General features: G+C 35.5%; 1 protein-coding gene across 1 annotated transcript in view; it reads right to left on the bottom strand.

The window, feature by feature from the left end:
• Window positions 1-3,162: 3,162 nt before the first annotated feature.
• Window positions 3,163-25,737, bottom strand: part of OTOGL (otogelin like) — a 140,699-nt gene continuing 118,124 nt past the window's right edge. The window contains exons 45-58 of the mRNA XM_019835272.3: window positions 25,280-25,465; window positions 22,985-23,197; window positions 22,443-22,547; window positions 21,269-21,376; window positions 19,376-19,477; window positions 18,768-18,872; window positions 18,642-18,682; window positions 13,944-14,007; window positions 12,710-12,888; window positions 12,171-12,275; window positions 8,841-8,960; window positions 7,393-7,438; window positions 4,545-4,624; window positions 3,163-3,899 (exon numbers count right to left, since the gene is read on the bottom strand). Coding sequence (XP_019690831.2) covers window positions 3,699-3,899; window positions 4,545-4,624; window positions 7,393-7,438; window positions 8,841-8,960; window positions 12,171-12,275; window positions 12,710-12,888; window positions 13,944-14,007; window positions 18,642-18,682; window positions 18,768-18,872; window positions 19,376-19,477; window positions 21,269-21,376; window positions 22,443-22,547; window positions 22,985-23,197; window positions 25,280-25,465 — 1,655 coding nt within the window. The 3' untranslated portion in view covers window positions 3,163-3,698. The remainder of the gene's footprint in view (window positions 3,900-4,544; window positions 4,625-7,392; window positions 7,439-8,840; window positions 8,961-12,170; window positions 12,276-12,709; window positions 12,889-13,943; window positions 14,008-18,641; window positions 18,683-18,767; window positions 18,873-19,375; window positions 19,478-21,268; window positions 21,377-22,442; window positions 22,548-22,984; window positions 23,198-25,279; window positions 25,466-25,737) is intronic.

The raw sequence follows: 25,737 nt of genomic DNA, 5'->3' as shown, positions 1-25,737 counted from the left end.
GCAGAGCTTTTTATTTTGATGATGTCCCAACAGTTCATTTTTGCTTTTGTTTCCCTTACCTAAGGAGACATCTTGAGTAAGAAGTTACTGCAGCCAAGATCAAAGAGGTTTTTTTGCCTGCTTTCTCCTCTAGGATTTTGATGGCTTCCTGTCTTACATTGAGGTCTTTCATCCATTTTATTTTTGTGTCTGATGTAAGAAAGTGGCCCAGTTTCATTCTTCTTCATGTTGCTGTCCAGTTTTCTCAGCACCACTTACTGAAGAGACTGTCTTTATTCCATTGGATACTCTTTCCCGCTTTGTCAAAGATTAGTTGGCCATATGTTTGTGGGTCCATTTCTGGGTTCTCTATTCTGTTCCATTGATCTGAGTGTCTGTTTTTGTGCCAGAACCATACTGTCTTGATAATTACAGCTTTGTAATACAGCTTGAAGTCCGGGATTGTGATGCCTCCAGCTTTGGTTTTATTTTTCAAGATTGCTTTGGCTATTCAAGGTCTTTTCTGGTTCCATACAAATTTTAGGATTATTTGTTCTAGCTCTGTGAAGAATGCTGGTGTTATTTTGATTGGGATTGCATTGAATATGTAGAATGCTTTGGGTAATACTGACTTTTTAGCAATATTTTTTCTTCCTATCCAGAAGCATGGAATATTTTTCAATTTTTTGTGTCTTCAATTTCTTTCATAAGCTTTCTAAAGTTTTCAGTGTATACATTTTTTACCACTTTGGTTAGATTTATTCCTAGTTATTTTATGGTTTTTGGTCCAACTGTAAATGGGATCGATTCCTTGATTTCTCTTTCTCTTGCTTCATTATGGTGTATAGGGATGCAGCCAATTTGTGTGCATTGATTTTGTATCCTGCAACTTTGCTGAATTCATGGATCAGTTCTAGCAGTTTTTTGGTGGAATCTCTTGGGTTTATAGAGTATCATGTCATCTGTGAAGAGTGAAAGTTTTACCTCCTCCTGGCTGATTTGGATGCCTTTTATTTCTTTGTGTTGTCTGCTAGGCTAAGACTTCCAACACTATGTTGAATAACAGTGGCTAGAGTGGACATCCTTGTCTTGTTTCCCCCTAAGGTAAGGGGGAAAGCTCTCAGTCTTTCCCCATTGAGGATGATATTAGCATTGGGTCTTTCATATATGGCTCTTATGATCTCGAGGTATGATCCTTCTATCCCTACTTTCTTGAGGGTTTTTATCAAGAAAGGATGCTGTCTTTTGTCAAATGCTTTCTCTGCATCTATTGAGAGGATCATGTGGTTCTTGTACTTTCTTTTATTGATGTGATGAATCACATTGATTGTTTTGCATCTACCCCCCTTTTTTGAACATTGAAATCTGAGTCATGTAGAATTTATCCTAGTGTCCATGGACCTCTCTCTCTGTCCAAGTTATTATCTAGTTGTCCCAACACCATTTATAGAAAGTCCATTTGTACCTCTCTGATGATTTGAGGACCACCAATATCCTATACTACATTGGGCTGTCCTTCTTGACCCTTCCATAGGTATGTTTATTTAACTAATGCCTACTTTCTCACTAGACTTCAAATTACATGAGGGTCAGCACTGTGTCTGCTTTGTTTTGCCTGTGTCCTCAGAGCTTTTACAGTACCTGGTACATAGCAGGTACTCGATAAGTATTTGTTGTGTCTCAGAATGTTTATGATGTTCTAGGACAATGTTTCAGTTTCCCCCACAGATAGATTTAAACATGACTTAGTATTTTAATTTAATAACAAATATTTTCCAGAGCCTGAAAATAAAGAAATATGTAGTAGACATATACTATGTGCCTCAGTTGAGGTACATAACAGTTTCTCTTAAGCAATGTTAATTTATTTTAACCAAAAACATTTGATTCAATCAATATGCTAATAGGAGTCAAAAAAATACTGAAATGTTATGTCTAGATGAAATGAAACATTTTTATTAAGCACCAATAAGATAAAGTCAATTTTAATAGAGAGTAGTCACTGGGACTTTGCGGATACAGTGTTGATTGCAATCTTTCATTCATTCTTACCTAACCCTGGAAGTCCAAAATATCTCATAAGTTGCATTTTTTTCTGGAAATCATGATTTTGAAACAGAAGCATCTGCTTTTCAATGCAACTCTACTATTCTTTTGTTGCTGTTTGACTTCATTTGATCCCCACAACTACATACCAAGTAGGGAAGTCTCTCCTTTTTATAGATGAGGAAATTTAGATAATCATATCCTATAAGTGGCAGACAATTTGGGGATTTGCAAAGACCTCAGATATACTCCTTGCAAATGTCAATAATCTACTATGTTTAAAAAGTGCAGCATTCCATTGTAGGATTATTAATACATTCAAATAGTTGTATTTCATTCCTCATGGGCAAAGCAGCAGCATGGAAAGCAAAACAGCACACAACTTCAATCGTTTGCAAATATGTATCAAAAATCATACATCCATGAGAGAGCAAATAGTTAATTAAATGTTAAATAGTAACAACATATTTAATAACAGTTTTAATGGTATAAAAAATAAAAGTCTAAGATATCCCTTCTCTATTTAGCAACTGATGCTACATTTCTCCATTTCCTATTGGGATAACTATTATATATCTGTATATACAGATGTGTGTGTGGCATTTTTTTCCTTACTTTAAAGGAAATTGAATTTAAAATTCTTAATTCTATGCAAAGCAAACTCTTTAAGAATCAAAAATTCTGTGATAGACACCTTACTCTACTGTTCAAAATAAAAGAGCATAGGACTGGAATATAAAAGACTTAACCCAACTATCAATAAGAATTCACTGTATTGTCATACCAAATGACTTTGTACAAGTCACACAGTTTCTCTGGTGATCTGATAGACCCACATAATGAGAGAAATTTGCAGTAACAACCCTAATGTTCATTCAAGCTTTATATAACTTAAAGTCCTGTAGTTCTATGATCTGTCTCTAAGCATCCCACTCTTTATGACTATCCAGATGCCAATTTTAGCTGACTAAACAGTATGTGATACATTTACCAGACTAAACAGTAGTGATAAAAGAATACTATGATCTTTGTGTTAAATTTTTTCATCTTTATTTATTTTTGAGAGAGAGTGAAATAGAGAGATAGAGCGAGTGAGCAGGGGAGGAAGAGAGAGAGAGAGGGAGACACAGAATCCGAAGCAGTCTCCAGGCTCCGAGCTGGTAGCACAGAGCCCCATGTGGGGCTCAAACTCATGAATCATGAGATCATGAGTGAGCCAAAGTCAGATGCTTAACTGACTGAGCCATCAGGTGCCCCCAAATGTACCAATGTACCATTATCTTAATTTAGGTAGCTTTGGCAGACTTTGTAAAAAAAAAAAAAAAAAAAAAAAAAACCACTATTGGGTGAAACTGAAAGAATTCTGCAAAGTAACCTTCTAATTGATGAAAATATCCCAGAGCTGAGGCATATTGCAATTATATACATAACTGCATTTCAGCTGAACAACTTAAAGTCATTTGATTCTCTAAAACAGAGTAAGTCAATAAATCTAATATTTTTCGAGTAAATTGTATGTATTCTATACCAAGTGTTCAATTGTCATATCCCAATAGTCTGAAAAATACATTATTATTAAACAGTATAAATCTTCCAGTGCCTAAATAATAGTGTTAAAAGTTAACTTCACTTGAAATTATGATTCTTGCATAGAGTTTTTCGAATCCCAAAGTTTAATTCCACTGGCATGTGCAGTCTACAGGTTCCTGAAGAGTGTGCATGACTTCAGTGCCATTTCCTGAGCAATACAGAGGCACAGACAAGTTTCGCACTCCATTTTCACGACAACACTTGCAGAATCTTAGATGGCTCTCGATATTGATGTTATATATGGTAGCAGATGGGCATTTTCCATCACAAGATGCAACATTTATCTATAAGGAGAGACAATGAGAAGAGAATTCTCAAAAATTTTAAAAACTGGCTATTTGATTTTACTAAGAAATCAAATGAAAGCAAAACTTTATTATCACGTTAACTCTCAAGCTTCTGTATGTTAGAAGACTGCAAAAAATACCAGGTTGAAACTTAGTAACTTGAATAAGTCAAAGAGATATACCATGGTGATGCCTAAGACAGCAAGGCTGATGTAAATTAAACTATGAAATAAATGTGAATACACAACTAGACAGGTGTATGTAAAATGTTCATCACAATCTAATGATTCTATTGTAATCTATATTATATCATGATGCATGTAGACTGAAGTATTGGAGAGGTCATATCAAACAGGGTAAAGTTAGAACTAGGACTTTTTTGCTGAGTAAAATTGCATGGTTAAGAAAATATGTAGTCAAATATATTTAGCGTTAATTTCTATCTCTCTGTATTGCAGTTATGATTCAGAACTATTGATTATTTATGCAGAATATTTTAATATTAGACTATACAAATAGTCTCAAAGTTAAATATTGTGACTATCGGCATTTTGTTGGCTTACAAACACATTTAGTGCTGTGATGCATGTAGTTTTGGAAAGACACGTGCTCTTTATGTAACAAATTATATTTTCCACTTACAGGGTTTTGACTTATACAGTCCTGTTTCCTTATGATTGATTTAATGATCACTTTCTGGCATATTCTTTCTTCTCGTTTGCCTGATAAAATATAAAATGTATTTATTCATCTGAAGGCCCATGTCAAATTATTTCTCTAATTCAATTAAACATGTGACTATATTAAAGTAAATAATATATATATTTATAGAAAATATATTTCTATATTAAGATGAACTTAAAAGTTCCCCTCATATATTTTATGTTCAATATTTGTTTTCGGTTTCCAAATAGCTTTTTCTCATATTTTTAATTTATACTTATCTCTTTATCTTATTCTCCTAGAATAGTTATCATAATCATAAATCATTCCATGCATGCAATAATGCTAGCATTAGCCTATGCTTATTACATATAGATAAAATATACACTTAAAATTCTAAAAATATGAAATGATTTTTAGAATGAGACATTGTAGAAGTATATATACATGTACATAATTAGGCATCTATACATATACACATAAATCTATTTTAAAATTAAAAACAGGCTTAAAACCACTTTATTTTAATAGGTTTTAATATAAAATCATGCATGTATATAATTGAATTATTTACCAACCTTTTTGAAATGTATGGATGAGTCATATTATACTTGATTTTATGGCTCTGAAATGATCTCTTATGACTTCACATTAAAAGACTTTATATTAATTAATGATATATTAATATGCTTCTGTATATGTGATGGACTACCACTTGATAATACATCCAAGAAAATATATTTAACGCTATATAAGAATAGATGCAAATAATCTCTGCATCAGGATGCAAAAAGACCAATGTTTTTACTAACTTGCTTTGCTACTTTTAGGAAACTCACGCAGATCATTCTGCTGAGTTTTCTTGTTCACAAAAGACTGGAATTAGATCTCCAGTTTCCAAACTATTTATTTAAGTTTAGCCACAAAATATTTATTTAAGTAAGCGCTCATATGAAATTCTAACATTTAGAGTATATAAAAGTTAAATTACTCCCATTGAAGCAGAGAGGTGTAGCAAAGATTGCCTGAACTTAAGCTGTCCTTCCCAAGGTCACTCTTGACCTTCAAAGTGCTAGCTTTGGATGTCACATTTCAGCTCTCATCTTAATTTCTCAGGAGCATTTGATCCAGTCTCCCACACCCTCCTCCTTGAAACACTGTCCACACTTGGCTTCCTAAAAACACCCTCCTTTGGTTTTCCTCCATCTCATTTGTGGTTCTTCCTCAGACTCCTATACTTGTTCTTTCTCCTTTCCCCAGCCTCCCAACTATAGCCTGGCTAGAGGTTCAGGGTTGGTGACAGAGGGCAAACTGGTATGTACCTTGTGATGCTTTCACTCAGTGGTTAGTTACTTTATTAACCTTTCTATTCTCATGTAGGAAGAAAGAATAGTCAAAAAGAAATCATCTTTAATGTGACCTCTGAGGTACCTACCCTCTTCTTTCTGTCGCCTTCACCCCTGTGCTTGACCAATCTTTGCTATTTCCTCTGCTTTCAATACTTTTTATTCTTCCAGGCTGGCTTCCCAAAGACATTCAGTCTCGACTCAGATGACACCTCACCACAGAGGCATTCTCTAACCACTCACTTAAGTTAGCAACCTAGCCCCCCACTCTCTATCCCTTTAATTCTGTACTATTTTCCTCTGTACTACTCATCACTACTTGACATAATAGTATATATTTATGTCATCATTGTTTCATCCCCTTCTTGATAATATGCACTAGGCATGCAGGTATTGTTTCATTCACTATCATAGTCCCAGTGCCTAAAAGAGTGTCTGATACATGGCAGGCACTTAATAGAAGTCAGTTTGATAAGTTCACTTGTGCAATGAATATAATTGGGACAGCATTAATTTGTTAGTTGGCTGAACTTAGTGTGTTGCAATAGTCTTTAAGGAATGAATAGGAAATGCCTCTTGGTACAAACCAAGAGGCATTTCCTATTCATTCCTTAAAGACTATTCCAACACACTTTGCTATTACACAGCACCTGCAATAGTATCCAACATCCAGTCTCTCCAAGATAGCCCAGTCACCCAGAAGCAAAGACTGAAGACAATAATTCTGTGATACCAAGGCAGAAACTATTTCACAAGTCCTTACATGTCAGATGGGAGAAACTGAGGTAGCTTGGTATTATTCTGACTTGGCAGAATTGAAAGGTCCTAGACCCAGGCATCGGACAGGCCTAAATCCATTACTGATTGGAGCCATCAACGTTTCTGAACCTTCATTTACTTATCCATAGGGGAAACCATACCAACCTTCCCGCCTACCTCCCAGAACTGTTGTGAAAACTAGTTGCAATACACTCTGCAGTGGACTTAATAGTGTTGACAGTGTAGGTAGTAGATGGTAGTATTGTGGTCAGTAGCATAGAGTTTCCCCTGTCTGCCCTCAGATAACATAAAGTACTTACTTGTTTAATAATTAACATGGAGTTATAGAATCCAAGGTCCTTACTGAAGTCACAGTGCCATTCTCATCATAACCTACTTAACTTTATGTTCCAAGCAAAGTTGATACCACAGACACCTCTTAAACATAAAACCTAGGAAAATCCCATGCAATACCTTTTGGGAAATGCAACAGTGAAGAAATTTCTAATATTTAAATTAAAATTAATCTAAATTAAAAATATTTTATTCATACTCCAGAAGACTGACAAAATAATTAACCACATGACATTTAAGAAATAACATTATAAAATGTGCTTCTCTCCTTGCATTATAGGATCTGAATTTTATGAAAAAAGTCAAAGTCACCATGAGGAGTTAAAACTAATCTATCAAATTAATGCAAGTAATATGTCCTCACTTACAGATCTTGCAACAGCCTTCATTATAAAGCTTTACAATCCCTTCATTCTAGGAAGAGAGAAGGAATAAAGTCAAAACTCACAGTGTTTGTTCATTTCCTCCTGGACTAGACATAGAAAACTAACTCTCAGTATTTTTACTAAATATCACAAAGCCTTTATAAGAAAATAATAGAAATATAACTATTTCTAATAAGAATTTGTTTTTGAAACTAGGAGCAAATATTTTTGTTTCAATTTTGGTTATTTTTTTACTAGTAATATGAAAAAAGTGCAAAAAGATTAACTTATTTAAAAGAATACTTTATTTATTTATTTCTTATAACACATTTTAACTGCCACACACACACACACACACACACACACAAACTTACCAGAACAAAGTTTTATAGGTACTCTAAATAGAAGTCATTATATTTTCAACTCCTTGAAATAACCAAACGTATTCTATGAGACAAGACTAAGTTCCTGAATATAATCAAATGTTAAAATGATGTATCTTTTCATTAATATTTATTATTCAAAAAAAAACCCACTTCAGGATGACTGACTCTTACCTGATTAAGAAAATTTTATTAATTATGTCTTGAGTTCTTACAGTAAGTTGTTCATTGCTTTTAGTAACTTATTAATTGCAATTTAAGCAAAAAGAATTTTGGCTATAAAAATGAACCTGTGAAATAAGATGATGCCTAAGATTCTTTCCAGAGCTGAAATCCTGTTATTTCACTATATATGTCTATCTAGCCAGCCAGCTAGCCACCATCACTAAAAGAGCACATCTTTAAAAAAAAAATCAATAAGACCATGCTATTTCTCTGCATTGAAGAAAAATATTGCCTACACAATAGAATAGAGTGCACTTTTCATTAGGGATTGTTATCTTCTGAATAATTAACGCTACAAAGGGCCTTATAAGAAAAAATATCACTTCCAAAAATCTACTTTCCCAATGGACTCTTCTCTGAGAAAATAAGAAACTGGGATATCTAAGCTAAAGGATCAGCAATGCTGTGACATGTGCCGACTTCCACCATGGCCTGTGCTCAGAGAAGCTAAGACAAATTTCACTTAGGCCAGCATGCATGAAAAAGTGAATGACATCATAAATCTGGCTGTGTGCTTAAGAAATAAAATTGGCCAACCTCAAATAGATTATTAATTCATGGTGAAAGAGATTCTAGTCTGCTGATCAAATGATTTTTCAATAATTATTTGATCTACATGTTAAAACCCTAGAGATAGCACAATGTTAATTCAGGGAGAATCAGAATTATTTGGAACACCATTTATAACTCAAAATGGCAAACTGAATAGAGCTTTGATGTATACATGAAAATAAAACATACACCAAAATAAGCCACTACATATGTATGTACTACCTTGGAAAACATATTATTTTCTAAGTTATATTTAATACTATATTTTTTTAGATATAAAAAAGTACAAACCATTTTGCATTCAGTCTCATTAAAAGGGGGACAGACCATACTGTAGTTGAGAATCATTGTCCCTTCATCAGTCTTAACACATTCATATGTGGTACAATTATAGTGCCAGGTACTTCCCTCCTAAAAATAAGAGAACATTACTGTTTTGCTTATTAAAATGTGATGTATTTCTCTTTTCTTAATGTTCATTTATTTATTTTGAAAGAGAGAGCATGCATGTATGTGAGCTGGGTTGGGCAGAGAGAGAGGGAGAGAGAGAGAATCCCAAGCAGGCTCCATGCTGTCAGCACAGAGCTCAATGTGGGGCTGAGTCTCACAAACTATGAGATCATGACCTGAGCCAAAATCAAGAGTCAGGTGCTTAACTGTCTGAGCCACCCAGGTGTCCCCAAATCTGGTATATTTTTAACTAGAATATTTCCTATCCAAGTCAAGAGGCAGAGAACTTCTTGTGGCATAAAATGTCTATCTGGAAATATTCCCAAATTTATCTAAAAGGATTAAAAATACATATATGGTATGTGTGTGTGTGTGTGTGTGTGTGTGTGTGTGTGTGTGTGTGTCTGGTTTCAAACTAGATCTGAGATGTAAATGTGAAATAAAGCAATAGGGAGAAAAGAAACAAATAGTGTCTGTTTCTACTACAAGATTAATTATCCAATTTGGCCAAATGTCAATGGTCTTGTTCTAATATTCCCTCACTAATTATAAAACAACAAACCATATTAGTTAACACGCCTCCTTTCTTGAGATTTGTTTATTCTTCCTTCTACTCCCTTATCACCAAAAAAATTAAAAAGTCTTTGGAGGACAGTGATTATTGATTTATAGCCCTAGTTTTATATGCCTTATGGTTGTTTTAAAACACATTCCTATTCTTTTAACAAATTTTTAAACATAATAACTATTTCATTCCTGATTTCAGAATTCTTATTTAGAAATAAAATAACCTGAACATAATTATAACATAATTATTGGACTGTAATTGTTGATTTCTAATTTTATTTTACAACCCACATTTTAAAATGCTAGCCAAACTCTGGCTTGCAGTTTCCTTGTGCAGTAAGGAATTTGGATGAACTTTTTTTTCTCCAGATTCCATTTTAACTTATAAATATCTTTAGGTCTTCTAGGAACCTCAACTGGAAAAGATCTACAAGTCCAGGTATAAAAGGAAATAAAATATTCAAATTCAAATTAGAATTCTAATATTCAGCTCAAATAGTGCTATCTTATTTATCTGAAATAAAAAATTAGTTGTCCTATAGAAATAAGATTTCTAGATAACTAAAGTTTATCTTTGAAAGAGCCAGGAGTTAACGATCCGGATGTACATTTACCTTGATTGCATTACTTGTTGAATTCTAAGATTTTATTTATTTTTGAGAGAGAGAGTGCAAGCAGGGAAGGGGCAGAGAGAGGGGGGGAAAGAAGGTCCAAAGCGGGCTCTGCACTGACAGCAGAGAGCCCGATGTGGGTCTTGAACTCACGGACTGTGAGATCATGACCTGAACTGAAGTCGGAATTTCAACTGACTGAGCCACCCACGCACCCCAGAATTCTCAAAAAAAATATTTTAACAGGGGTGCCTGGGTGGCTCAGTTTGTGAGTTTGTGAGTTTGAGCCCCGCATTGGGCTCTGCGCTGACAGTGTGGAGCCTGCTTAGGATTCTCTGTGTGCCCCTCCCCCCGGCCCCCCTCAATAAATAAACTTAAATATTCTGAACATAATTTAATCTTTTATTTACATCTCAGGCTACCTGCTGTAAATACTAGTCATATACACAGGTGGTTCCTGGATTATTGATAACAGAGTTTATGTTGCCCTGTTACTAAAAGCCCCAAATTACTGTTTTTTCAAGTACACTCTGATTCTTTTTCCCTCACTGACACCTATGTCTTCATCACTTTAGAAGCTTCCATTTTCAAAACTCCTTCCTTAAAATAATATATTATAGGGGTGCCTGGGTGGCTTAGTTGGTTAAGAGTCTGACTCTGGATTTTGACTCAGGTCATGATCTCAAGGTTCATGAGATGAAGCCCTGCTTCTGGCTGGGCGTGGAACCTGCTTAAGATTCTCTCTGTCCCTTTCTCTCTGCCCCTACCCCACTCGCAGGCACACACTTTCTCTCTCAAAAATAAATAATATAATATAATAATGTAATATAATATATTATAAAATAGACATGTCGGGGCGCCTGGGTGGCTCGGTCGGTTAAACGTCCGACTTCCGCTCAGGTCATGATCTCAAGGTCTGTGAGTTCGAGCCCCGTGTCCGGCTCTGTGCTGACAGCTCAGAGCGTGCAGCCTGTTTCAGATTCTGTGTCTCCCTCTCTCTCTGCCCCTCCCCTGTTCATGCTCTGTCTCTCTCTGTCTCAAAAATAAATAAACGTTAAAAAAAAATTTAAAAAAGTAAAATAAAATAGACATGTCACTGTGATAAACAATATCAAAACTATTTAAATCAGTAACACTAGTGTGTGCATAATTGTGAAACATAGGCTATGGCACAAGACAATTGTTAATCTTATTTCATAAAATGAACAGAATTGGAGAAATCTGTTTTGGGGGTATGTGAGTAATCCCACGTAATTAAAAACACCAGAAGTAAGACCTCTAGGTAATTAACTATTAATGGAAAAACCTAGGGATGGCAACAATAAATGTGAACTACTTTTAGGTAATGTAAGTTATGAGAAATGTAATAAATGTTATGAGTAATGTACTAAAATGAGAAAGTTCCATTTTCTAGTCTAAGGAAGGAATAGGTCAGTCTGCAAACATATATGGAGTTATTAGGAGATAACAGGAAAATTCTGAATAATTATTTCATTATTTTTGGTGGAAAGGTGTAATATAGCATTACTGACTCTTGAGATCTTCTTTGTAAAAAAAATTGTCAAATACTCAATCTTTTTTCTTATTTACCCATTGAAATCTTCAATACCTGAAATAATAACATGCTAACACCTTGAGTTTTAGATTTCCATTAAAATGCTTCACTTTAAAGGAGTGAATAAAATAATAATGTTTTCCCCCTTTATTCTAAGATTAGAAAAAAGCAATTCTCAAAGCCCATTCCTCACATCTGTAAAAAAAAAGTGAGAATCTATAATAAAATATCTGTGAGAAATAAGTTAAACATATTCCTTTACAGCAGGAATTATCAGAAACTTTAAAAGGTAACAAATGTAACTGTGTCTTATGTGCTGCATATGAGTGTGTTTAGTGTGTGTGTGTGTGATATTTTTCAAACTTAAGAACATCTTAAGAAAATAGCACAGAGAGCTACCCTCCAAGGAACATATTTTAGGGACTAAGGAATTCATACCTCATATATAACTGATGTTCCATTTTCCATTTGAAATTTGCAGGAAACATTTTTGCAGGTACCACAGCAATCATAATCACTTGGAGACGGAGTATATACCTGGTGCTGTATATAATGACAGTACATTCAGTTAGCCTCACAACAATACCAGTAGTTTTAATGAATCCACTCTGAAAGTGCTTCCCAGTATACCTATATGCTCTCTCAGAACACCTGTAAGCATTTAAAAGGTTGAATTTGAGGCACTTCAAATAATAATTTACTTCATGATTTAGAAATGAAGTAAATATTAACCTTTACATCTAGCAGCCAAGATTCATTAAACAGGTCAAGTAAGCTGTATAGATAAATAGATAATAAGGCTCAATATGGTACACAGGGAAAGGAAAATATGCATTATATACATTACACATTACTAGATTACTGAAATATTCAAATGTATACTTTTAACTTATGGAATATTCACCAGTTAAAATTCTATAGCTGCCATTTTATTATTAATTTAACCCTCACCAGAATGATTTACAAAGAATACTTACAATGTCACATTCTTTTGAACAGTTCACCATTGTAAAATTCAGAGTGTGAAAGCCTGTATGGTTATCTTTTTCTTCCAGACACTCCACTGTATAACAAAAGTCCCCTTCCAAATACTTTATCATAGACTGGCCAGGATTCAATACTGATACTTCTTGAAACACACACACCTCATCCTTTTCTAAGAAAAGAAAAACAGTCAATGAAAGGTACTATTTTGAGGATTTTTTTTATTAATCATTCAATGGAACTTGTATTTATGTTTTCACTGTGATGTGTAATTTTTTTAAAACCAATAACGATCTTTCCCTTTATATATTGTTAATAACTCAAGAGTTTACTTAATAATGAATGTAGCACATTTAGTCCCACTCTTTACTGTCTGAACTGCCTTCAGAAGCTATACTTTATAGCAGATTCCAGAATTTTAGATCTAAGTGATCATCAAGCTGTTTGTTCTCTCTTCTGGAAACATAACATGACAATTTGATGGAGTAGATATAGAATGAGGCAAAAACCAAATCAACAGTGGTAGGACTTTTCATGGTGGGACTGTATAACATTTCATGGTTTTTAATGGTTATTTTTAGATAAATTTTTCAATTTTGTTGTGCTGCAAAATAAATAGTGCTACACATTATGCTTGATGATTAAGGTAGCTAATACAAAGCAAAAGTGGCATATTAAGGTAGGCTAGAAAGTGATGAAAATACAGCTCAGAAGCTCTCTGTGCCTTGCTAACACAAGAATTTAAGCCTTCTCTTATATAAAAATGCAAGTTTAAAGCTGTTGAATAAAAGCTTTTTTTCCTATTAAGCTATTAATACTTAATATGAAGATTTGCTATTTTGTAGAAAAACCAACTCTATGCTTTGCAATGTTAGCATGCATAATGATAGAACAATGATCAAAGTCTCTCACTTCTGGATGGATGTTGTAAAAATAGTAAATACATGTATTTAAAAGGACCATAAAATCAACTTTCAATTCTGAAAAGCCTCTAGAAAACATATTTTTGTTCTGTCCCATTAAGGTATCTATCAGAACATTTAGAGATATTACAAAAGAGGCAACTGAAAAATGATAATGAATTCTTATACTCAAAAACTGGCACACATTTAATCAAATGGGTTAAAATGTGTGATACAACTTAAAGAAAATACTTTTTAATTTATTAATAGTGACCATATAAAAATCGTATTCATAGCATTTAGTACTGAGAAGAAACATAGTTACCACAGAGATACCGTACACATCCACAGTCACTCTGAAAGTTCTGATCTACTGCAGTAAATTCTCCCTGTTAGAAAGATATTATTATTAAACATGACTTACCCAGCTTCTCATATGACAACTGTAAAGATATATACACAGTATAACATTTAGTAAGTTCCCTACCATACAGCCAGACACATATCAAGTGCTTAATAAATATTTGATAGTGAACAGGCTTTGATTAACCCAGTGGTCATTTAATTAACAGCCCACAGAAAAAAATTCACAACAAACAAGATGATGGTGGTACTTAATCTCTCCAAATATTAATTCCTTTATCTATTAAATGAGTGAAGGTAGAGAAGATGATCTTTATGGTCTTTACTGACGTGAAAATATTGCTTGGTTCTGCGCTTCTAGCGGGCAATTGGAGATAAGAGAATACTTGCTAATCCTGGAAATTGTGCTTGATGCGAATGTTCTTGATCTTCTCTATCAAAGTGGCCCAAGGTCCTGATGTTTACATGGAGCAAGGATGCCATAGTATATAAAGCAGGAGCAAAAGAGTATGGTAGAGTGACGAATAGCATGCATGGACTCAGGAATAGGGCCGCCCTGTGCCCACCTCGGCTCTGCTGCCTACAAGCTGTGTGATCTAGGGCAAGTCGCTAAGCTGGTCTTCTCCTCACTTCCCTCATCTGTAAAATGGGGATAATAACATTGCCTACCTCTTAGGGTTTTTTTAGAAAAAATAATGGGTGAATTCACGTAAAGAACTTACCATAGGGCAGACACACGGCAAGTGCAGTATAACCTTCAGGTGTCAATGAAATGCCTCCATACCAATGCTTAAACATTATCCTATCAGAAACGATATCTATTCCTCTCAGTATAGGACCAAGTTTAAAGTTTCAAGAATTGCATTTTAAAGAGCAACTTTTCCTGAGGGCATTTTATTTTCATGTGATGTCAGTAAAAAAAATTAATTTGATTCGTAATGTAAAAAATGACTAATAAATTCATAGTAACGTATAAAGGGTACTTTCCCCCATAAGCTAATAATATCTTACCTTCTAAAGTGCTTTACAAGCTGTAGTTTCATACACATTAACTCATTTGGTCTTTTATGATTTTTAGTTATTACCCAATTCCAAAGGGATTGGAAATAAAATGTTAGAAACATGGAGTTAGAAAAATAAATCAAATTCTCCCACGGCATAGGCTCCAAGTTGGTGTGTTTAACTCCCAAGGAAGCATCCCTCTCCTTTAAAATCAGTAACATCACCTTAAGCTGTTTGCACTTTTTGGCTCCTGAGAATAGCACTTGCTATGAATGGTCATGTACAAGCTTTTATGTGGACATATGTATTCATTTCTCATGGATATACACCTAGGAGTGGAATTTCTGGGGCATATTATATATATTTAGCCTTTTGTCTTTCACAGTGTATTCCAAAACAGATGTATCATTTTACATTCCCACCAGTATCATACGAAGGTTCTAATTTCTCCAGATCCTTGCCAACATGTATTTTTATCTGTCTTCTTAGTGAGTGTGAAGTGATACCTTACTGTAGTTCGGATTTTCATTTAACTGAAAGCTAATGATCTTATGAATCTTTTCATGTGCTATTGGCCATTGTATACCTTTATTTGGATGAACATCTAGACATATTCAAACAATGGAATATTATTTAACAGTAAAAAGGAATGAAGTATGGACACATAATGCAACACAGATGAACCTTGAAAACATTATGCTAAGTGAAAGGAATCACAAAACCACATATTATAGGATTCCACTTATATGAAATATTCAAGATAGGAAAATCTGTAGAGATAGAACAGATTCCTAGGGCTGGGAAGTTTGGAGGAAATAAGGGGTGAGTGCTAACAGGTGCAGAGTTTCTCTGGGGGTTAATAAAATTGTTCTAAAGTTGATTTTGTTGATGGTGGCAGAATTCTATGAACATAATAAAAACCACAGAACCATATACCTTAAATGGCTGAATTGTGTGGTGTGTGAACTATATTTCAATAAAGTTGCTATTTAAAAACAGAAATACTGCAAAGGCCTACCATAAACTCTTTAGGTTGAGATACATTTGTTGTCTATGTGAATAAGCTGATGTGATTTAAAATAGTATACCATCTTAGACACTGAAACAAATGTTTAGCAACTATTCAGAGTAGGTACTCAAGAACAATGGGTCAGGTCAATGCTTGTATAGAATCATGAATGTTAAAACTATATCATGCATGTGGTTACATATATTCAGGTAGGATGTTCAAGAATATTGCAGCTACTGCATATGTTCTGTGTGCCTAGCACAGTGCTAATATATAAAATAGCAGGCACTCAACAGATGCTTGGAGTATTGAGTAATGTGAAATTTTGATTCAAATTAATATTCAGACATTGAAAGTTGAGCTGGAAAAAAAGCTAGATAGGCCAACATCTAGCCTAAATATTGGAGATGGAGAAGAACACAGAGAAAAGGTAAGTGGAGAATGGTAGAAACCCACAAGAAGAAACAAACAAACCACAACAACAAAAAACAGGACAGAGAGGGATGGACAGTAAAGTGGTTGGTGAGTTGGTGGTGAGGCTAAGACAGGTGTTAAAGGGGCACATACACACAGGCATACACAACACGCCCAGAGTTAAGGTAACAACCAGAACAAGTTTAAAGAATAAACATACAGGCTTCTCCCCAAAAACACTTCAAAAGACCCAGAACACAGTAGGCACAAAATCCCATAGGATGAGGGTGAGATTTATCTTGTGTTTGAAGTTATTGAAATGTCTCAAGACGCTTTATTACCTCTTCCAGGCCAGCAGGAGAGCTCTGAATGAGGCTGGGTAGAGGTGAAACCACAGGGTCTCTACTTAGCTGCTTCTTTGGTGATCAGTGTTTACCCAAGGACCCAGGACTCTCGGACTTTTGATGTGCAAGCCTTGTAACCTTAAAGATTTTGTAGATATTTCTCTGTGTGTGTCCATGTATGTGTGTGTCTCTGTTTCTAGCTCTCTCGCTCACTCTCTCTCCGTTTTTCCTCCCCCCCCCACACACTCCTACACACATGTTACAAAGGGCCAGGGTCCTATTTTTTATCCTCCTAAATTCAACCTCTCCCTAGTCCCTCTATACAGATCTTGCTACACCCAAGGTTCTCATTCATGAATGGCTGTAACAGTCTCTGGCTGATCTACTTCCCTCTAATGTTTTACTGTCCTTACCCTGCTACACAGGAAGAGCAAAATTAGCTCAAACACTCAATTTTCATCATAATTTCCATCCTGTGCAGGACCCTCTTTCTCTCCTATCATATTAAATGTGCAGTGAGTTCCTCAGAATAGGGCTGTGCTATTTCAAGTGTCTGGTCCCATCACCACACAAACTGGTTTTCAACAAATGTTAGTTGAATGAAGAACTGCAAAGAAAAAATAAATAAATAACATCTACATTCTTCCATCTCATCTTTAAAGCCAACCTCAATACACCAACTTGTATAGTTCTTCATCTCCCATTGTTCCTTGCTCTACCTCCAGTTAGCTTTTTCTCAAGGCAAGAGTCATCATTACCTTTTAGCCTATGTATCTTACCTCACCTTTTGGTGTGTTTATTCATGTTCATCCTAGCGTCTATGTGGAACAGTTCAATTCCTTTCATCCATTATTCTAACCTGTCACTTTCTTCCAAATTTTTCTTGATAGTGAACTTCCCTAGAAAGTTCTCCATGATATATTGTGTTAATTTGGTAATAATAATTATAGCTAATACTTATTGTGCTCTATGTGTCAAGTACTATCTAAATATTTAATATATATTAACGTATTTCATTCATCTGATATAGGTATTGTTATTATGTTTATTTTTTTAAGTTTATTTATTTATTTTAAGGGACAAAGACAGGGGGGAGGGACAGAGAGAGACAGAAATCCTAGCAGACTCCACACAGTCAGTGCAGAGCCGAAAGTGGGGCTCGAACTCACAAATCGTGAGATCATGACCTGACCTGAAACCAAGAGCTGGACACTTGTTATTACTTTTATATTGCAGATGAGGAAAGTGAAGTACAACTAAAAAAAGTCCAAGACAGGAATAAAAACAAGGCAGTTTCAACTTGTTTTTGTTATTTAAACTTATGCCTTTGCTGTAGTTTTTAACAGAAATGAAAGAGTTATGGCAAAGTAGAAAGAATAAAGGAATACACAAGACACACACATAAAACAACCCTTGGTTTGAGTCCTGAAGATCTCAGTCAGTCATTTACTCTCTCTGGACCTCAATTTCCTTATTTACAAAATGTTCACATAACTCTTAAGAAGGTACAGTTACATGTTTATATCCCCTCCTCCTCCACAACAGATGCATCTTTGGCACAATTTCTTGAAGAATCACTAGGGACACCTCTCAATATGGAGGTAATCTTTTTTCCAATGCTTTGCTTTATTTTCAGACCAGTGAAGTCAAGTAGACATAAGACTAATAGATTCAGTCACAGTGAAAAAAATAATGTATTGCATTTTCTTATCTCAAATAAATAAAAAAGGTTCACTGCTCCCTGATACCAGCACATGTTACTTTAATCTACTTCAGTATCATTTAATAAGGATAATTTCATTAACTCTGACAACTCAGAAATAAGGGGGATAAAGCAAGAATTAAACTAATTTACATAATATGACAGTTCAATCAAAATGTGTGTTCTTACCACTTCACAAGCTGGCATAACAAGGTTTCCACAGCTACATTCTAAAAGGCAAAAATCAACATATTTATATTGATCAGAACACATTACTGTATTGCAATAAAACTTTGAAGTATGAAAATTAGTTACCGCAATGCCATGTTGGACAACATTGACCAGATACATTTTCTTTTACAAGGCTCATATCTTCTGCACAGTTGAGTAGTGGTGTAGGACAAAGATTTGGGTCACAAACTAAATAGAAAAAAATGACGTGGATGAAGATTAGCCTCTTGTAAAAGCTCGTCCTCACCAGCTACCATTTAGTTCACAGCCATTGCTGATATAGGGCACAGATTCCTATCTTCCCACTGCTACCTCTCCCACCACTCATTGGCCATGTATTGGTGAGCATGGAATGCATGAAAACAGGAGTATAACCAGGACCAGCTCATCAGGTGAAGGGCCCTGAGAAACACTAGGTGGGCAAGAAGAGAAAGGAAGTGGAGAAGGTATGGAATCACCTGGAAAGCTGGTCTTTCTAGGATGATGAAAAAAGTCATAGTAATCTATTTTGGGGAGGTAATGATATTATCCAAGAAGAGCTCTTAGATATATAAAAACACCGCATACATTTAATATATATTTTATATGCTAGAATTCAAAGAAGGTGTGATATAACAGCACAACTAAGATTCATGAGGCTTCTTAAATATTGGACACATCTAAACATTTTAAATTAGTTAAGATATACTTACCACAGTAATACTGAGGACAACAGAAATGTGTAGTATTAAGATCCACAGTGAGAAACTCCCCCTCAGTACATAGTGGAATAGGTTCAGTGCAAGATTCACAAACTAAAGGTAAAACAAAAGGTCAGAAGTCACAGCTGAGCTAAAAACAAGTGATTAATTCACATTATGACACACATATAAACCATCATGTTCAATAAAATAGGAAACAGGGAAAACAAGTCTTTAACAGACAGATTTCCTCATGTGGTCATAAAAACAACAATACTAACTAAGTATATTGCTTTATGCTTTCCAAGCACAGCGAGAAAAGCATTAGGATTTCTGGAGCAACTTTCTTTTTTCTAGGATCAAAATGTCATCGATTTATTTACTTAAGTTTTCTGAATTCACTACCCTTGATTACTCTAGTTTATGGATGGATGGATAATATAGTAGGCATGTGTTCTTTGGGGTTGTTCAGTATCCCTTTCCCAACTTTGATTACAATTCTCTGAATGACCTTGAGGAAATGCCCCACCCACACAGTCTTGGAGTGACTCTTCATAAAGGTGCCTGACCCTCAGCAGGCCTCTGGGAATCTCTCTCTATGGCATTTGAATCATAAATAGAGACACACCAGGGCAGGAAATGGATGTTGCTGAGTCAGTCATTAGTGACTGCCACCTACAATAGCTGATTTCTTTCCTTCCCAGGGCTTGGTCTGCTTCATCTTGCTCCTACAAAATCTTGATTCCCAAGCCTTCCTCTAATTGGTTGTGTTAAGCTAGCTGGAATCAATCTCTTTTGCCACTTGCACTCAAAGAATCTTAACTGGTAGAAAGAGATGTGTTTTGATTTCCATAGGTACATCTGAAGCCTACATTAATCACCAGTCTTAGATATGATAATCCACTTGCAATGAAAAACAGAGAACTTCTTAGTTTTCAATGTCCATTTCATCAGATGGAATATATAGCTTCACAGACAGTCTTTTCCTGGACACCTTTCATCCCTACCATTCTCTTCCAGCACCATCATGCTCACACATATATCACACATGCTATATAAAATGAATTTTTTAAAAATGTGTTTAATGTTTATTTATTTTTGAGAGACAGAGAGGACAGAGCATGAGCAAGGAGGGGGCAGAGAGAGAGGGAGACACAGAATAGCAGGCCCCAGGCTCTGAGCTGTCAGCACAGAGCCTGACGCGGGGCCCAAACTCATGAACCATGAGATCATGACCTGAGCCAAAGTCAGATGCTTAACCGACTGAGCCACCCAGGCGCCCCTATATAAAATGAAATTGTAAAGAGGTTCTATAATGGCTTGGCAGAGTCCATTATTTTAGTTGGTTCTTCAAGGAAAGCCAAGGCTAAATTTTTCTCCAAAAACAATTGGTGCTAGCCTTATTAAAGAAAAAAAATACTTAATTATATTGCCTTGAGCGTGTTTTGACTGGTATATGTAGTCCATATATATGTTTTTTAAAAAAAATTAATGTTTATTTTTGACAGAGAGAGAGAGACAGAGCACGAGCAAGGGAGGGGCAGAGAGAGAGGGAGACACAGAATCCGAAGCAGACTCCAGGTTCTGAGCTGTCAGCACAGAGCCCGATGCGGGGCTTGAACTCACAGACCACAAGATCATGACCTGAGCTGAAGTTGGACGCTCAACTGACTGAGCCACCCAGGCGCCCCGAGTCCATATATATGTTAAGTGAACGTAGAGCTAACCGTAATAATTGTCAAGAGTCATTTAAAATGCTGTACTTTCTTTTCAAATGTTCTTATTCAGTTGAGTTTCTATCAGTATATTAGCAGAATATTGGTTACCATGAGTCCCATAAAATTCACATCAAACAAAAGATTTTCCCTCTCTTTGTTCCAAAAAGTTATCTTACAGAACACTTACCACAGAGAGGAGAAAAACAGCAAGGCTCTTCCTGTTGAACTTGAATCATGAATTGATCTTCTCTGCATTCTGGAATTGAAATACTGGGGCATTTCAATGGGTCACATTCTGCAAAAACACAAAGATATTTGAAAAGTTGTATAGAGTGAAATGATTAGATAAAGTAGCATGGCTTACTTCTCTTTGAATGTATCTGTATCCTGCTAACTCAGTGTGTGTTTGGTAGGCGAGGATTCCCATACAGCACCAAGTAATTCTCCAGCTGGGTGTCCTACAATTCAACTCAATTCTATCTATAAACACTAGTTACAAGCCCACCTTGTATAGCCCATACTGCTGGCTGACTGGCTATAAATCAGAGGTTCCCACATCTTCTTCCTTGAGTTTGATTAATTTGCTAGAACAGCTAGCAGAACTCAGAGAAACATTGCACTTACTAGATCACCAATTTATTATAAAAGAAAATAACTCAGGAATAAACAGATGGAAGATATGCATAGGGCAAGGTATAGGGAAAGGGTTGGGAGTTCTTGTGCCCTCTCAGAACACACCAGGCCTCGAATTTCCTTATGTTCACTATCCTGGAAGTTCTCTAAACCTCATCCTCCTTGGGGTTTTTTATGGAGACCTTATTACATAAACCTGATTGGTTAAATTTTTGGCCATTGAAGATCTCATCAAACCTCCAGCCCCTTTCCCCTCCTTGGAGATCAGGGGGTGGGACTGAAAGTTCCAACCTCCAATCACCTCATTGATTCTCCTGGCAAGGGGAAATCATTAACTCATTAACATAACAAAAGACACTTCCTAGTTCTCCTCACTTTGGAAAAGCCAAGGATTAGGAGCTCTGTGGTGAGAAGGGGGTGGAAGACCAGATCTATATCTCTTATTATAAATCACAATATCACACCTGCTATTTCCTATATATTTCTGCTAAGATCTTTACATCAAGTTAACTATCTAAATAGATGTATTAATATAATATATAAACTTAAAATATCTACATATGTATTTGTAAAGAAATTGCAGGTTAAAAAAGAACTATCTTTAGCAAGACAACTCCACAATATTTTATAACCAATCATTTTCTTGTAGACACAGAGAGTGAGAATCTAATCCACTATTCTGAGCAAACAATAAACCTGACTCTTAATGCTCCTAGTTAATCACTCACCACATTGATACTGTGGGCAACAAGAAAGAGGACTATGGCCAACAACCAATTTTTGACTATCTGTACATGTTGGAATGGCAGTTTCACATAAGGTCATGTCACAACCTGGAATTAAGAAACAGAAGCGTTAAAATATTCGTGAATATAACTAAAATCTGTGCTTTATGCTGCAATTAAACACATTCAGCTCACAAATGGGTCATATGTGAAAAGGTTGCCAATCGAAGGTTTATTTATTATGGTCTTTCACCCTCGATTGTCACAAGTCAAAGATTCCCAGAAACGTTCTCTTGTCACATATTATTGAATATTATTAATTGTTAATAGCTAGAGTTTTGTGTGTGTATTTGCAAAATCAGCAAAAACACGAATGAGATAAAACTTGCTTTGAGAGAATATAAACAATATTTATGGCAATATTTCTGTTTTTACCTCAACCTTTACTTTCTTTTATACCAAGCATTATGCACACCTTACTTTTTCACAAATGGTATCAACAAATTTTGTGGCGTTAACTGTAAGGTTTTGGCCCACATACACACCGCAAACTTCCTTTGAACAGCAGGTCCACTTATCAATGATGCCCAGGACAACTTCAGCTTCTCGTTCACAAGTTGGTGAGGGCTCTTCATCACAGTCAGGTTCTATGGGAATAATACTTCCATTCCCCAAACATTTGTACAGGGCACATTCGTCAATGCCCCCATTCCAAACCTCCCCAGCAGTGCGAGGCTGGTCTTCACTATCAGTACATGCTTAAAAAGAGGAACAATGTTATATCACTCATCACCCGGCCACTAAAATAAATGAAGCTGTGATGCATTTATTGTTTTGATTTCAGACCATGAATTGGTTCAGCAACATAGATAACACATCCCATATTTATCCTTTCTTAGATTCCCCTTTTCATCAGCTACTAGCTTACATTTTTCTCTAATGAAATTTGCAATGTAGTCTGCAAAAATATTTTTCCTTCCTACAACTACCTGTAAATTTGCCTGTCTTCTTCAATAAATAGGATCATTTGTTTATTTCTTATTCATTTTGTCCGTTAATACAACTTATTTAGCTTGAACAAACTCAGCAAAATAAATTTAAGTTAGTTTTAAAATATTAACTGTTAAAACTGAGTGGTATTAGAAAGAAAAAAAAGGCCTTACCATACATTTATCATTTTTGTCAAATGCAAAGCATGTCAGCTTTAAAATCTAAATGTGGGAAGTAGCTAATTATTTAGTGACTCTTGTAGTTTTATTATTGAAGTTTTACTTAATGAAAACTATGGCCATCTAGAAGTTCTTTTAAAAATAATAGAGATGAGGGGAGCCTGGGTGGTTCAGTCAGCTGAGCAACCAACTTCAACTCAGGTCATGATCTCATGGTTCGTGAGTTCGAGCCCTGGTCAGGCTCTGCTGAGCTCAGAACCTGGAACCTGCTTCAGATTCTGTGTCTCCCTCTCCCTGCTCCTCCCCAGCTTGCACTCTGTCTCTCTTTCAAAAATAAATAAACATTAAAATAATAACAACAACAATAATAATAATAATAATAATAATAATAGAGATGAATAGTGACCAACATATCCCCAGCCTCAAATGAACTTCTCTTATATTATTCTCTTTACTATCAAACCAACCTCACAGGTCCCTAAAAACAAACATAAGCACTCCTGTTTATTCTCAGTCTTCTACAAATACTCTTCTCAATGACAAACACAAACTTTCTAGAACTATATGTGCCTTTCACTTCTACTTGCCCATTTTCTTTCATTATTAGCTAATTCTCTTTTCTTCTAACCACAATGATAAGCCCTATGACTGAAAAAGTACGGTACTGCAATTTTCTCAATTTTGGACTATTTTCATCTGCAACCACAATGGAGATGATGAGTCAGAATCAAGTGGTTTGAAAATGAAAGTAGAAAAATTAAATGTTTTCTCCCAGATAATAACACTATCTGACATTTCTCAAGTGGTTATTTTTCTCTAGGTACTGTTGCAAAATACTTTGTATTATTTTATGGATCCCCACACTAGCCTTATGGAATAAATGCTTTTATTTTTCCCATTTTACAGATGTGTAACTTAGGCTCAAAGAGGTAAAACTGAATCATTATTACGTGAAATAATTGGAATTTGAGTTCAGTGCACAGCCTATGTTCTTAATTCTTAATTTGCCATACTCTTGCTAAGTTATTACAGGCATAGGTAGAGATTGAAACACATCACCGCCATGGGGGGATGGATTAAAAAGTTGATGGGGATTAAGGAGAGCATTTGTGATGAGCACCAGGTGTTGTATGTGTTGAATCACTAAATTTTACACCTGATATTGCACTGTATGTTAACTAACTGGAATTTAAATAAAATCTTGGAACAAACAAACAAACAAAAAAACCCCTACATTATGAACAAAGCTTCTTTTTTTCTTAATTTTTTAATGTTTATTTATTTTTGAGAGTGAGAGAGAGAGAGACAGAGTGTGAGCAGGGGAGGGACAGAAAGAGGGAGATGCAGAATCTGAAGCGGATTCCAGGCTCTGAGCTGTCAGCACAGAGCCTGATGGGGGGCTCAAACCCATGAACTGTGAGATCCTGACCTGAGTGAAGTTGGACGCTCAACTGACTGAGCCACCCAGGCGCCCCTGAACAAAATTTCTAACTTGGGTCACTTCAATTGAAATCAATCATTATATTAAAATCAAATTACAAACGAACTGGTTTCCCTTCCAACACCTATGTGACCTTTGTTCAATCCTTCTCAGCACATCTTCTCAAGATCTAAATAAGTTTCATTTATTTGCCAGGTCCCTAAGAAGTCACTTTGCACTCTGCTGCTTACCACATTCTTTCTCTGGAATGCACTGAGTTGAATCTGGCCTGTGGAGAATGGTTCCATTTTTGCATACACAATCTTCTCTTAAATTCAAACATGGAGAGTGTCCATAGAACCATCTGTTCAAACATGTTCTTGCTTCACAAGTCCTCACACAGGGTTGGTACTCCTTCCCCTCTGGGCAATTCAGAGCTATGAATAACAGAGGACAAAATTTGCTAATGATAAAAGTCACCTATTTGAATTATAAGAAAAGGAAGAAATGTCAGATTTCTTTTGGAAAATTAATTTTGCCCATTTCAGTCTCTTCAAGGTTCATTTTTCATTTATGATATAACCCAAAACTAGAAACAAAACAAACAGTAGGTATTTTTGAGCATCTTCCAGATATCCAGCTAGTATTATGTTATGTTACAGTAGGAAAAGCTCATCTGATTTGTAGCAAATAATATGACCAATAGGCA

Source organism: Felis catus, chromosome B4 (genome assembly GCF_018350175.1).
Source record: "Felis catus isolate Fca126 chromosome B4, F.catus_Fca126_mat1.0, whole genome shotgun sequence".
NCBI classification, from domain to species: Eukaryota; Metazoa; Chordata; class Mammalia; order Carnivora; family Felidae; genus Felis; species Felis catus.
The sequence above is the reverse complement of the archived record's forward strand: the minus strand, read 5'-3'. Positions and strand labels throughout refer to the sequence as shown.